The 19,155-nt window shown below is 37.5% G+C and overlaps 1 protein-coding gene across 2 annotated transcripts; it reads left to right on the top strand.

Annotated features, from left to right (window-relative positions):
- Positions 1 to 155: 155 nt before the first annotated feature.
- LOC129877288 (protein ENHANCED DOWNY MILDEW 2) lies at positions 156 to 18,526 on the top strand. 2 transcript variants are annotated; one of them, XM_055952767.1, is made up of 19 exons: positions 156 to 346; positions 5,110 to 5,558; positions 5,642 to 5,738; positions 6,743 to 6,796; positions 6,903 to 7,030; positions 7,559 to 7,655; positions 7,743 to 7,847; positions 8,810 to 9,057; positions 9,139 to 9,279; positions 9,379 to 9,852; positions 10,655 to 10,793; positions 10,913 to 11,014; positions 13,479 to 13,571; positions 15,589 to 15,630; positions 15,948 to 16,058; positions 16,204 to 16,275; positions 16,390 to 16,508; positions 16,589 to 16,652; positions 16,755 to 18,526. In XM_055952767.1, exons 2-19 carry the CDS (start codon positions 5,149 to 5,151, stop codon positions 18,171 to 18,173), a joined length of 3,915 nt encoding a protein of 1,304 aa, XP_055808742.1. In that variant the 5' UTR covers positions 156 to 346; positions 5,110 to 5,148; the 3' UTR covers positions 18,174 to 18,526. The 2 variants fall into 2 exon arrangements, with proteins under 2 accessions (XP_055808742.1, XP_055808743.1); XM_055952768.1 differs by lacking the exon at positions 13,479 to 13,571.
- The last annotated feature ends 629 nt before the right edge of the window (positions 18,527 to 19,155 follow it).

Here is a 19,155-nt window from a genome sequence, read left to right as displayed (position 1 = left end):
GCTAAGATTTCATCTTTATTTGGTATGTTGCATATATTTTTCATTTTATTTTATAAATTCACATATTTATAAAAAATTTAAAAATTATCCGATATTATGAGAAAAAAATAAATCAAAATTTACCTACTGAAAAGGAAAAAGAAAAAAGACTCTAAATTAGGCGTCAGTATCGATACCGTACATAAACCGCCTAGTTGAACTGCTAAACCGATTTCTGCTATGTGTGAGTTTCTTACATTACACCCTCTACCACCACCGGTTACTCTTAATTAGGGTTTCTCCATTGCGCGCGCCACCGCATTTCTCCGCCGACTCCGCCGTTGTTTCTCTTTTGTTCTATTCACAGGTACGGTCTTTATACGTCACGCTATGCAGATTCTCCGAATTTATGTACATAGCCCTAATTTTTGCCAATTCTTGGAACGAAGAATCGGTTTATGAATGCATCTGTGTTTTTGGTTTATTTAGAAAGTGAATGCTTTGGGTGAATCGCGTCGTTGTACAACGTTCTCTGGTGGTATGAGTTGTTAATTTTACTTGTTTTTGGCTTAATTGTGTAGGGAAGTAGTTTGAATTTGTGTTTTTGGTTGTGTTCTACAGCGTTTTCTGGTGGTGTAAGTTGTTTATTTGACTTGTTTTTGCCTTTATTAGGTAGTGTAGGGAAGTGGTTTGAATTTGTGTTTTGGTTGTCTATCTAGAAAGTGAATGCTTTGGGTGAATCACGTCGTTCTACAACGTTTTCTAGTTGTATGAATTGTTTATTTTTCCTTGGTTTTGCCTTTATTAGGCAGTGTACGGAAGAAGTTTGAATTTGTGTTTTTGATTGTCTATTTAGAAAGTGAATGTTTTTGGTAAAACACGTCGTTCTACAACGTTTTTTTGGTGGTATGAGTTGTTTATTTTACGTATTTGTGCTTTTATTGTGTAGGGAACTTGTTTGAATCATGATCATATGTGCTTAAATGCTTTTCTATTATATTTGGTCTTTAGTGGTCTATGTTGTACATGATTTATGCATCAATCCTCTATTTAGGTGTATATATATACATATATTTTAAAATATTTAGTTTAGAATAATATGATTATAGAGAGTAAGAGTTTTCATTGTTGAGGTTTCCCTAGATTATTTTGACCTGGTTAGAAGGCAGATTATGTTATATGCCCCAAATAGTAATTATCACATTGCATGAACAATTAACTCCCAATAAGCTAATTGTATTGCTAAAACAATAAACACTGTTCGATTACAACTCGAAAATCAAATCAACGACTTATATGGAAATGCTTCTAACAATTTCACTGAAACTGAAAATATACACCATCTTCGATCGACTATCATTAGAATTCATGCTTAACTGTAATTGAAGAAGAACGTGAATTAGTAACAGAATTTCGAGAGGCAAAGAAGATTGAAAAAGTCAAGGAGAATACTAGAAAAATTTGGTTCAAAATGCTGAATCTTTCTCTTTTCGCATGTGTTATTTATATGCTTGGCTTGGGAATAAACACAAGTAGTCGATCCACTTTAATGAAAGAAATATCTCCATATGTCTGTAGCAATGCTGTGGGGCTAGGTTCAACTACTTCTGAATTATGATCTAAAAGGGCTCTCATCATGAACAAGTGAGCAGTGATTACCTGTCCTCTCTTTAGAATCTTGTGCACGGATTGTGTACTGATCATATTCAGGTGGCCATCCCCGTGTTGCACTGCAGCTCTATCTTTTCCCCTTCTTGATGCACTGTGACTCATCTTCTCAACATCAGAGCTCACAGGGTTATGCTCTTTCTCCAGTCCACTTCTAGTAGAATATCACATCCCCCCATGCTGAATACCCTCAAGTCTTCCCCTAAAATTTGACTCCTCGCATTGTCCAAGCCAAGAACCTTGCACTCAGCTTCTCTAGCAGTCTATCCATGTAATTACCATCAGTTGCAGTAACTCTTATGGGTATGCAGTAGCTAGGCACAATCCCTATCTTCTCTACAGTCATGTGAGTTCACTAAACGGTGAGTATTCTGTTTCTTGTTCTGCCACATCCTCCTCATATTCTTCTTTCTCTACCCTATGATTTTCCTCTAAGATCTTCTCAGCTTGCATACAGTGAACTGTTAGGCTTTCCATTGATGACCCATGGAGTACTTATCTGCACACCTATATACAGATTATGGGCTGCATGTCCCATGATGGATGTTATTAGCATTGAACACTTTAGTGGAGCTACTAGTACCTTGAACTCCTCCCTTAGCAATCAGTCCCAGTGGTGCTACCATCAGACTCATAATTCAATGTGCTCCTTTTCATCATATCCTCTATAGCCCTCTCTTGGAACCTGTTTATTTGAAACAGTAGCTTGCTTTAGGGTTAGGGTCTGAGGACCTTGAAGTTTGACTTCTTCCATTCCTCCCACAAAGTAGATAAGAAGTAAGCATCACTCAAAATTGGATTCAGTTTAAGCATATGAGCCTTAAGCTCCCTTAGCTTCTCTAAGTATTCTTCACTTTTCCTACTTAAAAAAATTGTCCCCTTTGTATCGTTTGTTAAATTGTTCTACCTCATCCCCCATTAGTGATTCCCTTTTATATCATCTCTCAATTTTTCTACTTAGCCCTCCCATTCAATGTTAGGATAGCTCATTCTAATTTTTCCACCTCATGTATCCTATAAAACGGTCTCACTTTCTCACCCATACCTTAGTATCATTACCTTGAAATTATGGAAAATCTAATTTTGGTAAGTGAGAATGCCATCCATTACCTCTGATCTCCGGTCTAGCATTCATAGGACCAGGTAGCAATCTGACCCGAGGTCAGGCATCAACTTTAATTTCTCTCTGCTACTTACCCCCTTTCAGAGCCAACAATTTATGCTAAGTCTGCTCAAACTTCATCGTCAGTTTGCAAACGCTCGAGGTTTGTCTCTGTGCGGCAGTCAAGTACACTCGGCCTGCTCCGACAGTTAGCTAAATTCCAGAATGGTTTGGCCTCAATCCCGATTTTAGGCACCAACAACGTGGTAAGATAATTGAACTTTTAAGGCAGCAAAGATGAAGTATAAGCAACCAAAATTTAAAGAACACAAGGCAAAATTACGGGAAACTTTTTCCCAACTTTGTATTAAAATTCAGTAATACAAACCCAAATTTCCCTTACACTCTCACTCTCTCAGTCTGTTTTTGCAAGTGAAGGGGTGCTGCACACACATAATTTCGTGTGACGGGCCCACTGCCCGTCAATTTTTTTTTGTGGCAAAAGTAAGTAATTGTATTAGAAAGGCATCAAGAAGATGCTAGGTTACAAAGTGACAGAATTAATAGCTTCAAGATATAGTTACTTGAAGCTAAAGACTAAGCAAAAACCCATGGAACACCCTGTATGCTACCATAAACTCTGCTAAATAAGAGTCAAGGAGCTAACAAAATCCAAAAAAGTTATCAACACTATTTAGAGGGGTGTGTTAGTGCCAACTAAACAAGCTAAGTAAACACATGGCCTTCATAGAGCTGGTAGGAGTTGAGATCCCATCAAACCACCAGCAGTTTCTTTCTTTCCAAATACACCAAAAAATAGTTTCTGGGATCACTTGATGGACTTGTCAACTCTCTGTAGTATCCAGTTTCCATAGGCATCTTTGATAGAGAAAGGCATAACCCATTGGAAACCAAACACGGAGAAGAAAAAATGTCAGACATCAGCTGTCACCTGATAGTGCAAAATCAAGTGGCTTACAAACTCATTGTTCTGCTGACATAGGTAGCATCTGTTGACAAGGATGACTTTGCTTACATTAATAGAAACACTTTAGCCCACTCATCCATAACTTATCTTTTTGTTGATGAAGTAAGGTATTTCATTAAAAAGCATCAAGCCGATGCAAAATTACTGAACATGCAAAATGGCTCACAGAGAGCATAAGCAAAAGTTGTTAGCTCCTTTACTTCAAACTAGTACTAGAGAGCTAACAAAGTCTAGAAATTTTTCAGTGGTAAACACAGGGGTTAAATTAACGTAACTTGAACAATGTAAGTAAACATCTAGCTTTAAGAAAGTGGTTTGAAGTTGAGATCCCATGAAAACATCTACGGTTCCTTTCAGTCCATAAACACCAAAAAATAACTTCAGGGATCATCACTCAGACTTTCTTGATGGACTTATCAACCTTCTTTTAACAAAATCGGGTATGTTGTTGTTGTTGTTGTTATTACATTATTGAAAAGAGGAGCAAGAAAGGGAAGTTGACGTGAATCAGTATCAGAATTTTGAGAGGGATAGAAGACAGAGAAGGGTGATAAAAACACCATAAAAATTTGTGTTCAAAACTCCGAATCTCTATTCGCTTGCTACATTTATAAGCCCGGGAGTAAAGACAAGCAGTCGATCCACTTTAAATAAAGAAAATTTCAGCCGTCAACGAGTCTTGCCTTGTTACTCTTAATCAGTGTTCAATACTCTTAACTAATTTTAACTTACTTCTAAATGTATTTTCCAGGCATAACAGGATTGGATTCAAAATTGGTGCTGAACTCTAATTTTTAGAAATATACCATGCCTAGGGATGGCAAAATCAAACCCAACCCGTCCAACCCGTTTAAGTTTGGGTGGGTTATTGACCCACACATTTGTTAGGTTAATCCATTTCAACCCATTAAAAATTGGGTTGATATGTAACCCAAATTGACTCAAGAGAAATCTCGTCAAAATATTTTTGAATTTTCTTTTTTAATTTGATATGTTATATATAGCTATAATAATTTTTTTATTTTTTATTAGGAACTAAAATATTGTAAAAGAACAAATAAAATAAATAAAACTTAGTAAAAATTGGATTGGGTTGAGTCTTGACCCTTTACCCAACCCGTTTGACCCAAGCAAATTTGGGTTGGGTTAGGTCTTGACCCATTATGACCCGCTCAAATTGACCCAACCCGCCCAATTGCCACCCCTAACCATGCCTAACAATCATAAATTTTCACATCTATGAAGGCTTCGTTTTCCTCTAAAAATTTCTACTGTATAACATTTTACCTTTGAAAAAGTTTTCTATTATATGGAGCCATGTCTTAACTTCGTGCTTCTTAATCTTTGTATACTGAGTGAATCTCATTGACAGGTAGTCAGGTGTTGCCCCAGAGAATTTGGGAAAGTGGGAATGGCATCTTCTGATGATGAAGCTGAAGCAGTCCCAAGTACCGTCTCTAACTATGAATTTGTGGATGATAAGGATGAGCCTGTTTCATTTGCAGAGCTAACATTTCAGTGGAATGATACTGAGAGTTTGGATGGGAATAAAAGACATGTTTTCTTGCGTGGGACTGCTGATAATGGCCTTCAGAAGATTTATAAGCAGGTCACAACATGGAAGATTGATTCGTCACGTATAGAGCCATCAATTTCAGTTTTATCTAAAGAGAACGATTGGATCAAACTTGAAAAACCAAGGAAGGCTTTCCAGGATACCATTAGGTCAATCTTGATCACTGTGCATTCGTTGCACTTCCTGAAAAGAAATCCAGAATCTTCTGGCAGAGCTTTGTGGGATCATTTATCTAAAGTTTTCAGGTTCACATATTGATATCTTGTGTATTAGCATATTTTGTTTTTTTTTCCTCGAGAAATCTGGAATCTTACCTATGTTTTTGTAGTGTGTATGAGCCCAGGCCTTCGGAGAACGATCTAGTGGATCACATGAATTTTATCAATGAAATTGTTAAGCGTGACGGAAAATTGGCACAATCTAAGGTTTGTGTGATTCCTTGCTGTGATCAGACAATTAGCATGTGGACAGATCTTTGATTCTAAATTCAGTTTTGTTATCTGTTGGATTTTCCCTCATCTTTTTCCCTTTTTGAAATACAATTGCATAAGAGGGTAAAACTGAATGTACGTTAGCATGTTCTTGGCTGATATCACTATTAAATTTTCCACTTTGACCTCTGCTTCAAATTGATTATGGGGTGAGGTTGCCGGGAGGTTCTTAGAATCCTTATTTGATACTCCCTCCGTTCCTTTTTAGTTGTCAAGATAGGGTTTTGCACAACCCTAAGAAAAATAATAACGGGTGCAATTTGCGACTAATATAACCCTATTATCTATTAAATTGGCCAGTATCCAAACTGTATAATAATTACTTTTCCACATTCTAGAATGACTTAATTTCTAAGGATAGATTTGGAAAAAAATGGTTAATTGTTTCTTGATTGCTTAAATTGACAACTATTTTGGAATAAGTATTTTTAGTATACATGTCAACTAAAAAGGAATGGAGGGAGTAAAAAGAAGAAGTATTTAAAATGTGAAAAGTGGAGTAGTTAGTTACGAGATATCATGTAACAATAGTTTATTTAGTAGGCGTTTGGCCATGGGAATTGAGGCTCAAATTTTAAATTTTTATTTGAAATTAATTTTTGTTATGAAACGTGAACAAAACTTCAATTTCAAATTATGATTTGAAATCTCAAATTCTCCGGAAAGTAGAATTTCAAATTCTAAGTTGTGATTTCAAATTTTTCTAAATGTAAAATTTGATCCATAAGTTTATATTTTGCACATTAAAGACCTATCATTTTAAATTTGCAAAAAAAGAGTTATGCTCAACGTGAAAAAGAGGGGGTGGGGGTTATATTAAAGAATATGTAGTTAGTTACTACTCTTGTTGATTTGTTGATCTACTTCTATTTTTATTTTGTCTTCTCAAATATTTTACATTTTATAGAAAAAGGTCATAATGGTCTTTGTTTATGCAGGTTTTACTTACATTTTTGGAGGAGAAGCCTAAGAAGAAGAAAATTTTTGACGAGGTTGCACATATTCTTTCCTTTGCTTTTCTAAGACATGAAAGCAGGGATTGAGGAACAGAAACATCTGGCATTTTTTTTTTGAGCTTGTGCTTGTTTCTTTTGGCAGGTTGGAGCAATATCCGAGTTTATAGTTGATGAGATCATAGATGACAATGAAGAAGAAGAAGATGAGTCTGATTACAATCACTTCGAATCTCTCTGTGCTATATGTGACGATGGTGGTGAACTTCTTTGGTATGTGCTGAGCCATTGCACAAAGACAACTCTGATGTCTGGCTTGTGTTGCATCTTTCGTTGAATCTGCACTCACATATTTGAATTATCAGCTCGCCGAATGTTATCTCGTCAGATTTTCTTTGTTACATGTTCCAGTGTTGATGTCATGTTTGCACCCCGATAAAGATTTGCACATAGGTGTAGACCATTGATTCAGCTTGTTTGGTCATCTTAGTTAAATAAACTCTAAAGAAGGGAATGATATGTTCCGCATTCCAGTGTCTAACTGAATACATAGCGACATGCCCACCTCCTTTGTTGAATATTTCTTATTTTGTTCTACTGGTGTCAAATTGGCATTTTTTTGCATCTAGTTCTCCGAAGAACTTTTGTAATTTCATGGTCAGTATCTACCTGATAGGTAGCATGTAGTTAAATTCTGCTTCCCTTTTCAGAGGCGGTTAGTTTTGGTTTTTAATTGCTTATTATTATCTAGTGGCTTTTTTCCACTTCTCCAACTAATATGCCTCTTGTGGTCCCAACCAGCTGCGATGGAAAGTGCTTGAGGTCATTTCATGCTACTGTGGATGATGGTGCTCAATCTCAGTGTGAATCTCTTGGTTTTACTAAAGCTGAAGTTAGGGTATGTCAAAATTTGCCTGAATTTTATAACTTCTCATCTCTGGTTAGCATATAGCTTCCTACTACTAATACATGTTTCCTCTTCCAGGCAATGAAATATCAAGATTTCTATTGTAAGAATTGTGAATATCAGCAGCACCAGTGCTATGCTTGTGGGAAGTTGGGTTCTTCTGATCAATCATCTCACGCGGAGGTACTGTGTGACCTGACCTGCTGTGGAATAGTACAATTGTTTGAAGATGTTCTAGCCATCTGTTTAAATATCAATATAGGAAAGATTACTGCATATAGAGGTAGCACATTATTGTAGCGTTTTATCATATATGCAAAGAACTCAGTTATATTGGATAAAGACTTACAACTGTTCAATCCAACTGTTGTAGCCTCTTCGTTGATTTCTGGATATGTATGCCTGCAATGTCACTGAAAATATTCTCTATGAATCAGACCGTGTTCACTCTTATAATACTTGCAAACAAGAAATAGAAATAACTACTTATAGATTGATCGAAATCTCAATGAATCCCATGTTCAAGGAGCAAAGATTGACTATTCTAGCTTTCTAACTACGTTGTCCCTGGAAGTGTTCTGCTTCTGTCCCTGTGTGTTATAGCTGGCTGGATTGATGCTTGCTTAATATTGGAGCTTACTTCTTTCTGTGTGTAACTGCTGGAGTCCTTATCATATTCGTTTTTACTCGTGCACACTTGTCACTTCTAGTACATTTCTCTTTTCTCCACTATGTGTTATGTTTTGGTTTTTCTGGGTGCTGTTTCCTCTTCTTCTTCTACTACCTAATTCTCCCCTTTTAACTGTAGGTCCGCCGCCGCCTCCTTTTCTTTAGAATTTTGATTTTTGTTTTTATTCTATCTAATTCCTCCTTTATTTGTACTCGGTGGTCATTTGTTCTTTATGGTTAGGAGTTATTAGCTCCTATTCCCTGTGGAAGGAAAAAACAAAGAAATTTTGCACAAATGCTAGCAAAAGTACCTAATGCATTTAATTGTGTATGGTGCTATTTTCATTAACAAAGCAATTATAAATGTGAATCCCTGTGTTAAAATTATTGTAGCTTGATATTAGTTCTGATTTGATACTATGAATTGCATTTCTTCCATGGATATGGTTGTGTTAACATTCAGGTATGGTTTTCAGGTCTTCCGTTGCGTTAATGCAACTTGCGGCCATTTTTACCACCCACATTGTGTTGCCAGACTGCTTCATCCTGATGCTCAGTCGAAGGTTGATGAACTTAAAAAGAAGATTGCTGCTGGTGAATCTTTTACTTGTCCTCTGCATCAGTGCTGCGTCTGTAAACAAAGAGAAGATAAAGATAAACCTGAGCTACAGTTTGCCATGTGTAGACGGTGTCCAACATCCTATCATCGGAAATGCTTGCCTAAGTACTTTCTTTATCTTCTCCTTGATGTTTTTGTGGACAGTACCTTGTGTATAAATGTAACGGTTTTTATGTAAATTGCCAGGGAAATTGTTTTCGACAAGAGCAAGGCTGAAGAAGAAAATGATGATGATGATGAGGAGGAGGAGGAGGAGGAAGATGGTGATGATGTTTTGCCAAGGGCATGGGATGGTCTTATAAAAAATCGAATTTTGATCTATTGTTTGTGAGTTCCTTACATTTGTCTCTTATCCATCTGTGCTGGTATTTCAAGTAACCTTTAGTCTTACTTTTTTCTAGTGACTTATTCTAACAAATTCTTCAGAAAACATGAGATTGATGAAGAACTTGCTACACCTTCAAGAGATCACATCAAATTTCCGGGAGATCATAGGAGGGAGAAACAAGCATCGGAACAATTAAGAAAATTTAAAGGAATGCCTGCAGAAGTGACTAATGGCAAGAGAGTGATCGCAAAAAGATCAGAAACTGTTGAAAAATTGTCCAAGGCAGGGAAAGTTGATTATTCCAGAAAGAGAGAGAGACTGTCTCTACCTGATTCTTTGAAAAGACAAAAAGTTATTGATGCTACTAGAAAGAGTTTGAACAAGACTTCGTCTGCAAAGCTCAACGCTACCAAAACTGAAGGTAAAACCTCGTTGGGTGATAAGTTATATGCACTTATTAACAGGGAATCACAACCCGGTGAGTCTGGTGACGTGGGGAAAACCAAGAATGTGAAGTCTGACAAAAAGGAGACAAACAGTTCACAGACTTTAGATGCTGCATCAAAGAGCAGGTGAAGCACTTTAGCTCTGTCAATAACTATTTCACTTGAGGTCCCAGAGATCTCTCAGCTTTTCCTTTTCCTTTGCTTAGAATGGGTTTTTTAATTAATAGCTACAAATTTTGGTTCAGTGGACATGTGTGCTTATCTTAAAGTGGTTTTTGAAAATTACTCTAGATGCAGGTTTAAATCAAAATGGAATAATATTTTAAAGGTTCTTGTTTCTTTTTCTCAAGGAAAATAAGAAGAGATGAAAGAGTAGTGAAGTGTAGTTTTGATATTGAGGGACTTAAGGCATTAAAGATTTAGCCCTAGGGATGTTAAGTTAGTGTTGCAGTTTTGGTTCAAACTGCATGAAAGGTTCTATTGAGGTCAGGCTTTGTTAGTTGTAGGAGCACCTTTCTCACTCTTTCTATATGTTAACAGAAAGTTGAAGGATTTGAAAGTGAGCAGATTTTGGACCCAGACCCTTCCGGGTTAAGACTGAACAAATTTATTTCCGTTTTACAATATTAATGATACTCCTACTAGTAAACAATTTTAATGGATTATTCATCATTTTCTGTCAAACAAGAGTGGTGCTGTGGGATCATGAATTTTGGATAAAAAAACCACACACTAATATGTTGGATGAACTGAATAGGTATGTTATATATGTTGCTGTCTAGTTCTCCTGCTGTTTCTTTATTCTACTTTCACTCTGTACAGTAGGATGCTGTCTTTGTGCTTTTTCTCAAGGTCTGGCCATGGATTTGTTTTAGTTGTCTGTGACTGATAAGATACTGTTCTTCTTTTATATGTGTCTGTCATGCAGAATATTGTCTATGATGAAAGATGTTAAATCCTCCATAACTATTGAGAAAATAGTGAAGCAGAAAGCACCCACAACACATGCATACTCGTCAAAATTTGACAAGTCTATAACCTTGGGGAAAGTTGAGGGTTCCATTGAGGTACTTCAGAAATAACTTTTCATGTTGGTTTTTGTTGAACTTATCTTAAATGTGACCTATTCTATCAGATGTCCCGAAGAGACCTCCCATAAAAAACTGACCTATTTTATGTCTTGCAGGCTATTCGTGCTGCTTTACAGATATTAGATGGAGGGGGCAAAGTCGAAGATGCAAAAGCCGTCTGTGAGCCTGGGCTTCTTGCTCAGATAATGAAGTGGAGGGTACGTGTTTCATTCTTCTTTTAATTTGCTTATTCTAGTTTTGTCACAAATGTTTAGTTGTCCATGCTAAACTTAAATAAGCCGTCTTTTGACCCTAAACAACATCAAAATGTTATGATGAACAATGCCCTCCCCCCTCCCCCCATCTCCAAACCAAAGAAACATAGCGATATTCTTGAGGGATGTGTATTCAAACCAAAGAAACATAGTGATATTCTAGAGGGATGTGTATTTGTGGGAATACTGTAGTATATAATATGCTTACACCCAGCCAATCTTCAAGTGTCCAACTGCAAACCTTGAAGTCGATCCAATCCCGGATCCCTTCCACCTAGTGGAGCAAAGAGTACAACACCAAGAACATATCCAGTGTAATCCCACAGGTGGGATCTGGGATATAGTGTATGCCTTGCCTCTTGGAGGTAGAGATGCTATTTTCGAAAGACCCTCTACTCAAGTAACACAAGTCAAATCAATTTGTAAAAGAAAATACAGAAGTAAAGAAGACCTAACAAATAATAGAGAAAGCATTACATAACATTTCGGGAAAAGGGAAAAGTAACAACAGAATAGTGCGATAACCTAAGCACAAGAAACAATAGGTAGTAACATAAATCAAAGGATAAGAAACTATGAGAATACTGTTAATACTATTGGTATGAAAGGAGAAACAAGTACGGCACACCAAACTACCACCAAGCCTATCTCATAGAAAAGAAAGACAACACTCAACTACCTACTAATCTTCCATCCTAATTTGCGACCTCCATATTCTCCTATCTAAGGTCATGTCCCCGATAAGTGAAAATGTGTCATATCCTATCTTATCACCTCTTTTACTTTTGAAGCCTACCTCTACCTCTCCTTAAACGCACCAATATCAACCTCTCACACCTCCTCACTCTTGCATCTATGCATCTCCTCTTCACATACCCGAACCTTCTTAGTCTCGCCTCCCTCATCTTGTCCACCATGGAGACCACTCCCACCTTGTCTTAGATATCTTCATTATTGATCTTATCCTTCTTAAGTATGTCCAGATATTCACTTGAACATCCTCTTTCCGCAACTCTCATCTTCTGAACATGAGGGTTCTTAGCTGGCAACACTCCCTCCCATACAACATAGTCAATCTAACCATCACTCTATAGAACTTACCTTCAAGTTCTAATGGTACATTCTTATCGCACAAGATTCTAGATGTGAGCCTCCATTTTGTCCACCCCACACCTATATGATGTGCGACTTGGAGAAAGGCGTACATTCTTTAACAAATAGCAATAACATACTCGGTATAATTCCACAAGTGAGGTCTGGGGGAGAGCAGGATGTACCTAGTCTTAATCCACTATGTGGGGTAGAGAGGCTATTTCCGATAGACCCTCGGCTTAAAAGGAAGATATTGAAGAGTACATCCTCCAAAAGTAAATATATGGTCACAAGCGCGGTGGTCCCTTGTGGGGAAACAGGTGAAGGTAGAGAGAGATGGAAAAGGATACATATACGTCTCACTGAAGATCTTGTATCTCTCTCTACTACTAGTGTAAACACATCCTTAATTAAATCAACATTTTCTCAAAGTAGTTTTGATAACTGTAATTGGTGTTTGGTTGCCTTATCCAAATAATTAGTATTTTGGTTCTCTCTTGTGAAAATCACTTCTTAGACTAATGGCCAATCATTTCTTCCCGAATTAGTTCTGGTATATAAATTTCTTTATCACTTTTTCTCAAAAAATAAATTTCAGTAGCACTTGTACAGTAACCAAGTTTGCTTTGAAGACAAAGCCATTAGTATATAAAAACTAAAGATGAAATGTTTAGGGCTTTTCTTTTTTTGGTGTAAACATAGCTTAGTGGAAGAGTTAGAATCAATTTATGATGTACTAGATTCCTTATGAGAAGATTAAGGACTAGGAGCTTTTTTTTTGCTCATCAGGATGTAAATATGGGGGACTACACACCTTTTGCGTAGTTGGTTATTAATACACAAAAATGTTACATGTTCAAAAAAAAAAGGCAATGTCAATAATTGAATCAGATTGAATGTTGATAAATAAGGCTAAAGATAAAAATATGGAACCTGGTGGTTTGATTAACTTAAGTGTGTTTCTTTTTAAATGATATAAATGTTTCGATATTAAGTTTGATTCTCGTCTTCCAATCAAATAGCTGGATTTCTTTTTGCATGTTTAGATGGATGTTTGGTGGTTTGTAGTGCTGAAGCATTAATCAATTCTGCACAACTAGGTCTAAGCATTTTATATTAGTTGTTCACGTGGGTTCAAGGGTTCTATATTGCACTTTCAACAGAACTAGACGTCAGTGCTTGCTGAAATTCACCTCTCTTTGCTTTCGACATTGTTCTTCTCTGTCTTTCTAGCTATTGTGTCCCAAATTTTGAAATTTATGTTGAATGCCTTTTGGGCTCATTCCTAATTGTATGGATTCTTCTTATTTTGTAGAGCAAGCTGAGAGTGTATCTTGCTCCCTTTATATATGGCATGCGCTACACGTCCTATGGTCGCCACTTTACCAAAGTGGAGAAGCTGAGAGAGGTGAGCGTAACCTTTAAACATATTTGTCATTAGAAGATATATGTGTCTTAATGAGTGTGATTTCACCTCTCTGCCTGGTGGCATCCGATGGTGAGCCAGAAAGAAGATAAGTGCCTTGAAGTTCTTTTAAAATTTGGGGGTGCGGGATGGGGAAGCTTCTCTTACTAATTCGTCATTCCTTTTAGCCCCTTCTCAAGGTACTATAAAATAAGTTGCTCATGTCCTTTAGCTTTTCTCCGTTTAATATCATTGCCTAGTGGCTCCATTTCCCATTTCTTGGTTATTGTTTTTAAATGTCCATTTCCTACGGTACTTGACTGACATGTGTGCTTTTTAGGGCATCATCAGGTGATGATTATTCAGTGGGTATTTCAATTATGCAAGGCACTTTTTGTTTTGTCTCAACTTCTTTTGGGCTGTTATATTACTTCTCTTGAAAAAATAATGTTTACACAGGAATACTAAAAGAGGAACTCCTGCTTGTTCTTGTTACTTCAAAATATGTGTATTTTAGTCTATGTTGCTCGGACTCTTCAAAAATGTCAACGGGTGCGTGTCGGATTCTCCAAAAGTAGTGTATTTTTGGAGAATCCGACACGGGTGCGGCATAAAAAGTGAAGAGTCCGCGCAACTTAGATTTTAGGACTCTTGTTGGCTACTGGAGACTGACTTACGATGAATCTCAGTGTTCAGAAGATCGAAAGTGTGCATATCTTGATACGACATATTTGCAAGTACTTTCTTGTTTGTCTTCGAGGGAGTTGATGTTATCACCACTCTAGAATTTGCAGCCATAGTATAGTGCATCATTTTCCCGTTCTATTTTATGTGAAGGAGCAGTGCATTATATAAGAATGCCATCTTCCCACCTCTCCTAAAAGTGGAGAAGTAAAAGGTAAAAAATGGCAAAATTTTCGCTTTCTAGGTTAACGACGCGTTTTAACTTTCTGGCTGGATCACTTTCAGCATTGATTTAACTTTGATCATGATCTATTATATTTTCGTAGTGTTTATATTGTTTTCCTTGTTTCTCCTCCCTTGTTCTTCTCTCTTAAGCCGAGGGTCTTTCGGAAACAGCCGCCCTACCTACCTTTTAAGGTGGGGGTTAGGTCTGCGTACACTCTACCCTCTCCAGACCCCACATGGTGGGACTATACTGGGTTTGTTGTTGTTGTTGTTGTTATATTGCATGCTAATCATCAGATTGTAGTGTGTCATCACCACACAGGAATTTGCAAGCATGGTTGAGTTGAGTGCATCATTTTTTCCCCATTATTTTATTTAAACGGGCAGTGAAGCATATAAGGAATGCTATCCTATTCCCACCTCTTGCAAATGCTAGATAAATAAAACACTTAAAATAAACTCGCTATCTTTTAACATTTTCACTTATGCACCTTCTTGCTGGATCGTTTGAGCAGTGATTTCTCTTAGGGATGTAAATGGGGCAGGGCAAGAGACCTGATATATCTGCACACCTTCTGGCTGGATCACTTGAGCAGTGATTTCTCTTAGGGATGCATACAGATCACTCACTAGGATAGACGTAATGAATAACATCTTTAGAAATTTTCCTCATTCATTGCAATGAAACACCATTGTTCTATTTGAAAATAATAAATGAATGACTTGAAAACACCGTCAATGACTAAGAACTATATTGACTCACCAAAAGAAAAGTAGTACTGAATGGGGTTTTCATGAGAAGTAGGCCAGTAGTTCCCATCAAATTTCGTGGGCTGGGGCCTGTTTTTCTTCAAAACCACCACCTGCCTGCCCCTTTGACCATGGTCTGTGATTTTCTTAAGTGCATCGTATTCATTCTACTCATCAAGCCAGTAGTTCCCATCAAATTTCGTGGGCTGGGGCCTGTTTTTCTTCAAAACCCACCACCTGCCTGCCCCTTTGACCATGGTCTGTGATTTTCTTAAGTGCATCGTATTCATTCTACTCATCAGGCTGTAGTGTCTTTACATGCAATATTTTACTCGACTGAGTGTGTGATTCTAATGTGCAGATTGTCGATATGCTTCATTGGTATGTTCGAGAAGGTGATATGGTATGAATCTGAATTGGTCTCAAGTTTTATGAGTGGAACGCTTACCTACTTTGAGTACAATAATTTTCTCTGTAAAGTGGCTATAATCCTCCAACTTTATTCATTGGTTTTCTGCTATACTAGCATTTTTATAAGGGAAACACAATCATCTGTGTTGCTCCTGTTGTACTTTGGAAAATGATTAATTGATGCCGAATACTTGTGACTTGTAAATCTCCCAGGATAGTGCTATTTATGATTTGTAAAGTTTCTAAGATTTGGACCAGCTCCTTTGTTTAGCGGGCAATGGATTAAAGTTTTTGTTGTTTGTTGAGCAGATTGTGGATTTTTGTTGCGGTTCCAACGATTTCAGTTGCCTCATGAAAAAGAAGCTGGATGAATTTGGGAAGGGTTGCTCATATAAAAATTATGATTTATTCCAACCAAAGGTGAATGATTTTCCTCGTTAAGTGCATATTTCAGGCGGAGAATGCCCTAAGAATTGATGATAGACATCCAAGCTTTGACGAATGACTGTCTATATGCTTAGGTGTCTTGCGCATTACTTATTGCATTTCCTTGTCTTTCCTGCAGAATAATTTTAATTTTGAGAAGAGGGACTGGATGCTTGTCGGGTCAGAGGAATTGCCCGTAGGATCGAAGTTGGTAGGAAACAAAATTTCTTAAGAGCACAACATTCACAGAAATATACCAGCTCCAATATTAATCAGTTTTCACCATACATTGCTTGGACTTACGCTTTTTACCCCCTTGGTGTAGATCATGGGGCTGAACCCTCCCTTTGGGGTCAATGCAGCTCTTGCTAACAAATTTATCAACAAAGCGCTTGAGTTTAAGCCAAAGCTTCTTATCCTCATTGTTCCAAAAGAGACGGAACGGTATTTTGGATCTCTTCTATTTGTGTGAACTCTTCTTTCTTCTCTCTCTGATTTTGATAAAACTTTTCTGTTTGAACCAGGTTAGATATGAAGGGGTGTCCATATGATCTAATTTGGGAGGATGATGCATTGCTTGGTGGGAAGGTAAACTGTTTCTCCTCTTTCTTGTGAGTTGGTATTAAGAAAACGTATTATTAAGAACGTAAGAAACAAACTGTCTAGTGGCTCATCGTTATTCCTTTCCAGTCATTTTATTTGCCTGGATCTGTTGATCAAAATGACAAACAAATGGATGACTGGAATGTGAGTGCACCACCACTTTATCTTTGGAGTCGCCCTGATTGGACAGCCAACCATAAAGTAATTGCTCAACAGCATGGCCACCCATCCAAGATAAAATTAGAAGAAAGTTGCTCCCACAAACCTGACCCTTGTTCAATGAAACATGATGAAGATGTGTCAACAAGGATGAAAAATGACATTGGTTTCGAGGATAAGAAGCGACATCAGCACCAAGAATACAAGGAGAAATCACAGAATAACAATGGAAAAGAAGGTGATGATAAACGGGGCCATGGGAAAAAAAAATCTGATGATAAGTCAATGAAAGGGAGTCAGGATAAGAGCAAGAGTAAATCTGATGCGAAGTCAATGAAAGGGAGTCAGGATAAAAGCAAGAGTACATCTGATAAGAAGTCAATGAAGGAGAGTCAGGATAGAAGCAAATATCAAAGAGATTTGGATGAAAAATCAAGACAGGATAAGTCCACAGCGAAACGTAAGAGAGATTTGGATGAAAAAGCAACAGAGGACAAGTCTATAGGTAAAAGATCTCTGTCTTCCTCCCCCAGCGTGACCAATCATAAGTCGGTTGATCGGCATCCAATATCGTCTTCTAAGGCAGAAGAGAATGAAGGCTATCAACGTTTTGCAGGTCAGAGTGCTGCTGCATTACAGAGAGAGCAAGAGACAGGGTATGGGGTACATCAGGACAGGGACTTGGAAAGAAGGAACATCTTGCGAACGGAGGATCCTTATTCAGGTTTAACTCACCAATATCCTCAGTCTGCTAGTCCTGGTCCTGAATATATGGGGCACAGGTCACATCAGGACGGTGATATGTTAAGAAGGAATGGCTTGGCAATGCAGGAGCCTTATTCGAGCTTAAATCATCAATATTCTCAATCCTCTAGTCCTGGTCCCGAGCATGCATTCAGGGCATTAGATGAACGATTTGTGGGCTATCAAAGAGATCATGCAGATATACCTGGTTATAGACCATACACCAGTCACCCAAATGGCGGGATATATGCAAGGGAGTCAGATGTACGGCCACAGGGTAACCTATATGGGCAGCAGGGAGATGAGTATTTGACTCCCAGAAGCAACTACGTAGCGGGTGCCGGCCCTGGATATCCTCACTATGGGCGGTTGAGTCCACCAACTGATCCAACCTATGGAAGGATCAATACGTCTGTGCAACAGTACGCTCCACATGATGAGTTATATCCCGGTAGGATGAGTAGCATGGGATCTGAAGGCAGAAGAGACATCTACGGTGGTGGAATCGCTCTCCCTGGGTTTCAAGGTAACTCATTGGGCTTTGCTCCAAGGCCTTACTACCCCCATTCACAGCAAAATTCATCAGGGTGGATTAATGAGTAGGCTGTGGGCTGGTTGGTTTGTGGGGTGTTGAAGATGTCCTATTTATGTTGGGTCATTATTCTCTTCGTAGTTTTTGCTTATTCCATCGTATCAAACTTTTTTCCTTCTTTTTTTTCCGCATTTGTTTTCCTTCAGTAGTGAAATGAAGGCACTATATTCATAAAGTAAAAGCTAGAAATGTGCAGGCAGTTATGCTCCTTGAATGTTCTCTAAGGGTTTCCTGTTATGTAAACTTAATTTGTTGTTTTTTGGTCTGTGTATGGATTTTAGATATTTAGTGCCTTCGGTGGTGAAAGTGAAGGCATTGTGTTTGATTTTGAAATGGATAAACTTGGTTGAACTTTTGTTTTCAATTTTTACCTCAAAGGTCTTAATAATTCTTTGGAATTTAGCATTGACAGGATGGTTATTTCGTCATATGTTTTGTTCTATATGGGTATAGTTAATCCTTGGCGATATGACTGCTTAGAAATTTTTTATGCTAAATTTTATGCGACCATTAACAAACAATATCCATAGCCTCTATAGGATCGACGCCACTTTTTTAGCTTTTAGTGCTTACTAAATAGAGATTCAAGTTTTTGTAAGTTTTTCGTGTATATTAATTCATGATTTTTAGAAATATGACTAATAAGATTTTTTGGACGCTAAATTTTTTGGGATTATCTATAATGACCTAGTGAATGATACCAACAATCTTTACAAGATTCATGCCACTTTTATTTTTATTTAGGGATTACGAAATAAAAATTCAAGATTTTCTTACTATTTTGTGTATATTGTCCATGCATTTTGGGAATATGTTTGATCAAATTTTTTTGATCCAAAAATTTATTGAACGATCCATAATGACCTAGCAAATGATACCTATAACCTCTTCATGGACGAACAAACGAAAAACTAAGAAAATTGCTAATTTCTGTTGATTGGCCCCTAAATACTATGAAAGTGGCGTGGATCATGCCATGACTATACGTATTGA

Source organism: Solanum dulcamara, chromosome 12 (assembly GCF_947179165.1).
Source record: "Solanum dulcamara chromosome 12, daSolDulc1.2, whole genome shotgun sequence".
Taxonomy (NCBI): Eukaryota; Viridiplantae; Streptophyta; class Magnoliopsida; order Solanales; family Solanaceae; genus Solanum; species Solanum dulcamara.
The sequence above is the reverse complement of the archived record's forward strand: the minus strand, read 5'-3'. Positions and strand labels throughout refer to the sequence as shown.